General features: G+C 32.9%; 1 protein-coding gene across 2 annotated transcripts; it reads right to left on the bottom strand.

The window, feature by feature from the left end:
• Positions 1-5,418: 5,418 nt before the first annotated feature.
• Positions 5,419-7,919, bottom strand: LOC115929180. 2 transcript variants are annotated; one of them, XM_030997630.1, is made up of 3 exons: positions 7,384-7,919; positions 6,954-7,082; positions 5,420-6,781 (listed from the first exon to the last, which is right to left on the bottom strand). In XM_030997630.1, the coding sequence occupies exons 1-3, from the start codon at positions 7,544-7,546 to the stop codon at positions 5,505-5,507; spliced, it is 1,569 nt and encodes a 522-aa protein (XP_030853490.1). In that variant the 5' UTR covers positions 7,547-7,919; the 3' UTR covers positions 5,420-5,504. The 2 variants fall into 2 exon arrangements, with proteins under 2 accessions (XP_030853491.1, XP_030853490.1); XM_030997631.1 differs by lacking the exon at positions 6,954-7,082 and having other exon boundaries at positions 5,419-6,781.

The raw sequence follows: 7,919 nt of genomic DNA, 5'->3' as shown, positions 1-7,919 counted from the left end.
CAAATGCATTAGCACCTGACTTGATGTACAAAGAGCATTAGCGCCTTTACACCTTCTTATTTTGTTTTCTTTAAACAAAAAAACTTTTTTATCATTACGTTTTTTCTTTTTTCTTTTAAAAGTTTCATAATATTATTATTTTTTTTTATTTTTTTTATTTTTTTTTGGTAGATCATTTTGCACGAACCGATCATTTTTTTGTCCACTTTGAAGACTTGATTCTTTAAAGATGTCATTTCTTTTTCTTTAAAAAAGGTGTATAACATTTTCTTTATTAGATAATTTTGCACGAACCGATCTTTTTTGTTTCCACTTTGAAGACTTGATGCAAACAAAAAAGTGTTTACGCCTGTACGCTTTTTTTCTTAATTTATATTAACATTTTTTTTTGTGTGTGTGTGTGTGTGTTAACTTTCTGTCAAGATGATATTTCTTTATCTTTAAAAAAGTTTTATAACTTTTTTCTTTACTGATAAGTTTGCACGAACCGATCTTTTTTTCCACTTTAAAGACTTGATGCAAAAAAGTCTTAACGCCTGTACGCTTTTTTTAATTTGTTTTAACATTTGTTTTTTGTTTTTTGTTTAAATTTCTGTCAAGATGTTATTTCTTTATCTTTAAAAAAGTTTTAAAACTTTTTCTTTAAAAGATAATTTTGCACGAACCGATCTTTTTTTTTTTCCACTTTGAAGACTTCATGCAAAAAGATGTTAACGCCTGTACGCTTTTTTAATTTGTTTTAACATTTCATTTTTTTGTGGTTGGTCATTTTGCACGAACGGATCATTTTTTTTTCCACTTTGATTCTCTCAAGACATTATTTCTTTTTCTTTTAAATAAGTTTTATACTTTTTTTTTTTTTTTAAAGATCATTGTTGCACGAACCAATCTTTTTTTTTCCTTCCACTTTGAAGATTAGATAGAAAAAAAAAGTGTTAACGCCTGTACGCTTTTTTACAAATTTGTTTTAAATTGTTTTGATTTAACTTTCTGTCAAGACGTTATTTCTTTTTCTTTATAAGATTATTTTGCAAAACTCGATCATTCCCCCCCCCCCCACCCCTTTGAAGACTTGATGTACAAAAAAGCATCAACGTCTGTACACTTTCTTTATTCTTATTTTTATTTTTTTAAACTTTCTGTCATTACGTTATTCTTTTCTTTAACATTTTGTATAATTTGTTGGATCATTTTGTACGAATCGATATGTTTAACCCTATTTAAAGACTTGATGCAAAAAAGTATTAATACCTGTACATTTTCTTACTTTATTTAATTTTTTTTAACTTTACGTCAAGGGCGTTATTCCTTGTTTCTATACAGACTCGACATGAATTTTTCTCTCGTAATAATGTACAAGTTCCGACAAGATTGAGAACAACTTTTATATGGTTGCATGTTTAAGAAACGATTTGTATATATATATTTTTTTTTGTCAATTTTTTTTTTAATGCACTGGACGGCCCTTTCAATATCGAATAATGATCTTCCAAGGGGGCCCTGTCTTTATAGTTCAAATGCATTTATAATGAAAAAAACATATTATATAAATTATAATACAATAGAAACAAGAATAAAGTACAAAAACATTCAAAACTAAGATTTAGAACAATGACACAGCATAACTCCCCAAAAAAGGTTTACAAAATATGACAATACTGTCATACAATATCAATATAAATATGAATCAAAAGACAGAAATCGTTTCTCAGAGGGCATTCACAATACTTATCTGTTCATATTACATCTTCAATGATAATAAAGATAATTTACTTGTACGTAAATCAGGCGATAGGGTACTCCACATGAGTGAACCTTAGTAGTGAAGGGATCTTGTAAAACAATCAGTTGTAGGTCTTGTGATTAAGAGTAGGGAATGTTCCGCATGTCTCGTATAAATGAACACTGGTACAAAATTCTCGGAATAATAATTGTTTTCAGCTCCAAAGGTATACATTTTGTTGTGTGTGGATTATATGCATATTATAGACAAAATGTGGTACTCCATTCTCCGACAAACCGATTGCCAAGAATTTTCAGATAACATAAAAAAAACATGAGGTGTAGAAATCTGCGTTAAATACAAGTCTTGCATAGTTGGGGGTTTGAAATGTTTGAACTCTTGTTATGTTACATATTGCACCCGGCACCTCGCCACAGTATTTTCACAGTAGTTAATGTACGATTTACAAAAGAAAAGAGAAGAATATTATTATAGGTCATTAATAAAACACGTTTGGGACAAGAGATATCGATTGTGTCTGATAAAACCAATAGTTATTGGCAATGCAGTACATGATCTATAAATGCGACATTTCCAAAGTAGGGAAGACTTAATGATCAATACAAGTCCTGATTTATATTCGTGTTTCACTTGTTCGAGAAATGATGATATTACTGCTTCAAAGGCTGTAAAATCAGATCAATGCAGATTGTTACTAATATTCGATATTCTAGCAAGTAGTAACTGTTTGCTTCGGCAGTTTAGATGACAAGGGGGGTGGGGGTATCAATGATGATGATTATTACAAGTGGAATCTCGAAGGATAATAACATTTGAAGTAGATTGTAAAGGTTTTTTTTTCTCCTTTAAATTGGAGTTCTGCTTTAGAATAGAAGTCAGTTGAAGAACTAGGTGTTCGATAAACAATAGCAATTAAACGAAATTGTGGATATTTAAATCTTCCTTCAAACCTTAACATTTCAAGGTTCTCATGTTTTAAATCATGTTTGCAGTTGTAAATCAAATTCTAATTTCTAGTTAATATAACAAGCAACAACACTACCTGATATATTGTTATCTTTTCTTACAAGATTGTAACTACTTAAATCAAGCTCAGAATCAAGGCTTCTTGCAAGTCAAGTTTATCAAAAGGATTGTTAAACAAATGGTTTATGTGGTTAAATTCCCATCTAGTGCTATGTATATGTAAGTGAGCTATTGTAAAAAAAAACCTTTACAATCTACTTCAAATGTTATTATCCTTCGAGATTCCACTTGTAATAATCATCATCATTGATACCCCCACCCCCCTTGTCATCTAAACTGCCGAAGCAAACAGTTACTACTTGCTAGAATATCGAATATTAGTAACAATCTGCATTGATCTGATTTTACAGCCTTTGAAGCAGTAATATCATCATTTCTCGAACAAGTGAAACACGAATATAAATCAGGACTTGTATTGATCATTAAGTCTTCCCTACTTTGGAAATGTCGCATTTATAGATCATGTACTGCATTGCCAATAACTATTGGTTTTATCAGACACAATCGATATCTCTTGTCCCAAACGTGTTTTATTAATGACCTATAATAATATTCTTCTCTTTTCTTTTGTAAATCGTACATTAACTACTGTGAAAATACTGTGGCGAGGTGCCGGGTGCAATATGTAACATAACAAGAGTTCAAACATTTCAAACCCCCAACTATGCAAGACTTGTATTTAACGCAGATTTCTACACCTCATGTTTTTTTTATGTTATCTGAAAATTCTTGGCAATCGGTTTGTCGGAGAATGGAGTACCACATTTTGTCTATAATATGCATATAATCCACACACAACAAAATGTATACCTTTGGAGCTGAAAACAATTATTATTCCGAGAATTTTGTACCAGTGTTCATTTATACGAGACATGCGGAACATTCCCTACTCTTAATCACAAGACCTACAACTGATTGTTTTACAAGATCCCTTCACTACTAAGGTTCACTCATGTGGAGTACCCTATCGCCTGATTTACGTACAAGTAAATTATCTTTATTATCATTGAAGATGTAATATGAACAGATAAGTATTGTGAATGCCCTCTGAGAAACGATTTCTGTCTTTTGATTCATATTTATATTGATATTGTATGACAGTATTGTCATATTTTGTAAACCTTTTTTGGGGAGTTATGCTGTGTCATTGTTCTAAATCTTAGTTTTGAATGTTTTTGTACTTTATTCTTGTTTCTATTGTATTATAATTTATATAATATGTTTTTTTCATTATAAATGCATTTGAACTATAAAGACAGGGCCCCCTTGGAAGATCATTATTCGATATTGAAAGGGCCGTCCAGTGCATTAAAAAAAAAATTGACAAAAAAAAATATATATATACAAATCGTTTCTTAAACATGCAACCATATAAAAGTTGTTCTCAATCTTGTCGGAACTTGTACATTATTACGAGAGAAAAATTCATGTCGAGTCTGTATAGAAACAAGGAATAACGCCCTTGACGTAAAGTAAAAAAAAATTAAATAAAGTAAGAAAATGTACAGGTATTAATACTTTTTTGCATCAAGTCTTTAAATAGGGTTAAACATATCGATTCGTACAAAATGATCCAACAAATTATACAAAATGTTAAAGAAAAGAATAACGTAATGACAGAAAGTTTAAAAAAATAAAAATAAGAATAAAGAAAGTGTACAGACGTTGATGCTTTTTTTGTACATCAAGTCTTCAAAGGGGTGGGGGGGGGGAATGATCGAGTTTTGCAAAATAATCTTATAAAGAAAAAGAAATAACGTCTTGACAGAAAGTTAAATCAAAACAATTTAAAACAAATTTGTAAAAAAGCGTACAGGCGTTAACACTTTTTTTTTCTATCTAATCTTCAAAGTGGAAGGAAAAAAAAAGATTGGTTCGTGCAACAATGATCTTTAAAAAAAAAAAAAAAGTATAAAACTTATTTAAAAGAAAAAGAAATAACGTCTTGAGAGAATCAAAGTGGAAAAAAAAATGATCCGTTCGTGCAAAATGACCAACCACAAAAAAAATGAAATGTTAAAACAAATTAAAAAAGCGTACAGGCGTTAACATCTTTTTGCATGAAGTCTTCAAAGTGGAAAAAAAAAAGATCGGTTCGTGCAAAATTATCTTTTAAAGAAAAAGTTTTAAAACTTTTTTAAAGATAAAGAAATAACATCTTGACAGAAATTTAAACAAAAAACAAAAAACAAATGTTAAAACAAATTAAAAAAGCGTACAGGCGTTAAGACTTTTTTGCATCAAGTCTTTAAAGTGGAAAAAAAGATCGGTTCGTGCAAACTTATCAGTAAAGAAAAAGTTATAAAACTTTTTTAAAGATAAAGAAATATCATCTTGACAGAAAGTTAACACACACACACACACAAAAAAAAATGTTAATATAAATTAAGAAAAAAAGCGTACAGGCGTAAACACTTTTTTGTTTGCATCAAGTCTTCAAAGTGGAAACAAAAAAGATCGGTTCGTGCAAAATTATCTAATAAAGAAAATGTTATACACCTTTTTTAAAGAAAAAGAAATGACATCTTTAAAGAATCAAGTCTTCAAAGTGGACAAAAAAAATGATCGGTTCGTGCAAAATGATCTACCAAAAAAAAAAAAAAAAAAAAAAAAAAAAATAATATTATGAAACTTTTAAAAGAAAAAAGAAAAAACGTAATGATAAAAAAGTTTTTTTGTTTAAAGAAAACAAAATAAGAAGGTGTAAAGGCGCTAATGCTCTTTGTACATCAAGTCAGGTGCTAATGCATTTGTAGGAATCGGGGTCATTGGAGTCGGGGCAGTCATCTCCCTTGCAAAGTTTGCAGCGGAAAATGCAGTCGTGTCTGAGTTTCTTGTCGTATCCTACCAAACACTCGTGGCAAAAATATGACTTGTTGTAGAAGGCGGCCATTGATGTAATGAGATCAAAGTGATTGTCATGAACATACAGATAAATGGTATGCTGCCTGTCTTCGGGGCCAGCATACGTAATGAAGTTTAAGTGCTCTTTTGAAACAACCACCACCCTGAAACCGGCCATGAATTCCGTCTTTTCGAAGAGTTTAATCTCTTCGATGCCACATTTGGTATTTTCTGGAAGTTTGGCCTGTTTATACAGCTCAATGGCATATTCCCTTTGCTGTTTGTAACCACGTTTGATCGACTCAAAATTAGGGTGTTTTTCAATCCGGGCAATGCCAGTTACGATAGCCCTTGGACAACACATGTTATCTTTATTCTTCATCCTGATGATGCATCTTTTTCTGGACAATGTCTCTTCGATGGTTAAGCACTTCACATTGGAACCACCACCATTTGGCATAGCCATGTGTAATATGTTGAAAGAGACTGTTTCGTCCAAGCTTACCTTATCATTCGATTGAATAGTATTCTCAAGTTTGGTTGCAAATGCTTCGTGATTCATTTGATCCCTCCTTACAAATGGCATACTAACGGGTCTATCTAATTGTGGGGAATTGAAAACAATCCTAACAAAATCTCTATCATTTACCCCCTCAACCATCTCTTCAATGATATTTTCAAACATCTCATTTACGCGTGGCATCATTTCTATCATGGGACCGTTATTTTCTATGGGTTGGAAAGAAACGGTGTAATCAGTTACATTAGCATTGTATTTGCGTACATGTTTTTGACTCACTTTGGTCACGTGATGAGTAGGGAGATTGGGTTCTCTTACAGGCGGTGCATCTACAACACGTTTCTTAGATCCCCCAACATGAAAAGACGAGGGTCCGGCTACTGCTGCTGCTCTTGGTTGACTGTGGGAGGGTCCGGCTACTGATGGTGGTTGTCGGGAGGGTCCGGCCACTGCTCTTGGTTGACGGGAAGGTCCAGCCACTGCTGGTGGTTGTCGGGAGGGTCCGGCCACTGCTGATGCTGGATGGCGGGAGGGTCCAGCCACTGCTGTTGCTGCTGGTTGGCGGTTAGAGGGGCCAGGTACTGATGTTGCGTCACATGGCTTATTTGTATTGATGTCCATCTCCATTAAATGGTCATCGGAAATGCCTATGAGATAAAAAAAAAAAAAAAAAAAAAAAAGAAGATATATAAGAACGGATAAAAAGTTTCATTCAACCGCTACAATGTATTGTGTTGTCTTCATACATGAAAAAAAAAAATGAACATTCATCCAATGATCCTTTGCATTGATGTATATATAAATGAAGTATACACTAACCGTCATCAAAATTTGGTTGCCATGGAGTAGCTGCGTCATGTGGAAGACCTTGCTGGTGCTGCGTTGCTAGGGGGAGAGGGGGCTGTTGGTTCTCGACGAACACATCCACTAAATCATCATCGGTAATCCCTACAAGTATAATTGAATAATTTAATTAAATTTATAATTTGAACGTATACTTTATAATACTTTATAAATCTTTTTTTTTTTTTTGCTTACACGTGAGTTTATGTTTCAAATGGAGATATCAATCATTATTTAATTTGCATTGAACAAAAAAAAACACTCATTATGTCACATCGTTGCCTATTATGGATTTTCGATGCTTAATCTCCTTCTTGAATTCCAGATGCAAACCCGATATGGTAACACTACAAAATTATTCAATTATGAATATGAAAATAAATAAATAAATATGATTAACACTTACCATCTTCCAAGTCCTGCAAACTCAAAAAGTAGGATGACCTTGCAAATACCAAAGCATGTTGTTCTGGTTCAAGGTCTTCATAATATTCCTCACGAAAACTCGATACTTCTTCCAGGCATGTACATGCCCGAAGCTTGTGCATTAAATCACATGTAGAAATCATGGTACATTATAGAATCTGGCCAGTATTACAACAAAAACAAAGCGATGTTGACTCAACGACAGTTAGATGTCATATGATACTTGCCCATAGGTTCACCATTTTCTCTCGTCCAATCACAAACAAGTACCAACTTTGGGTCACTTCCTTTCTAAAAAAATCCTCGCATTCTCATTGGTCGGTAACACACACATTCAACATACATGCCGGGTGGCCCATTGTTTGGTCATTTGGTCCTTGTCCCTCGTACCCTACACACGTCCATCCTCCACCTCTCCATGAATGAATGAATGATGTAAACAAAAGAACTTCCTCCAGGGGATGTACCCTCATTACGTAACTTCCGCCGGAAGGACACCCCAATTAACTCATTAAC

This window comes from Strongylocentrotus purpuratus, unplaced genomic scaffold (assembly GCF_000002235.5).
Source record: "Strongylocentrotus purpuratus isolate Spur 01 unplaced genomic scaffold, Spur_5.0 spur5_scaffold_4, whole genome shotgun sequence".
Taxonomy (NCBI): Eukaryota; Metazoa; Echinodermata; class Echinoidea; order Camarodonta; family Strongylocentrotidae; genus Strongylocentrotus; species Strongylocentrotus purpuratus.
The sequence above is the reverse complement of the archived record's forward strand: the minus strand, read 5'-3'. Positions and strand labels throughout refer to the sequence as shown.

Excerpts from the sequence above, each read along its gene's own strand:
- LOC115929180 (XM_030997630.1), bottom strand. The coding sequence starts at position 7,546 with ATGATTTCTACATGTGATTTAATGCACAAGCTTCGGGCATGTACATGC. Across the intron at positions 7,083-7,383 it reads TTTGCAGGACTTGGAAGATG|GGATTACCGATGATGATTTA; the intron begins GTAAGTGTTAAT and ends TTATACTTGTAG. Across the intron at positions 6,782-6,953 it reads GCAACCAAATTTTGATGACG|GCATTTCCGATGACCATTTA; the intron begins GTTAGTGTATAC and ends TTTATCTCATAG.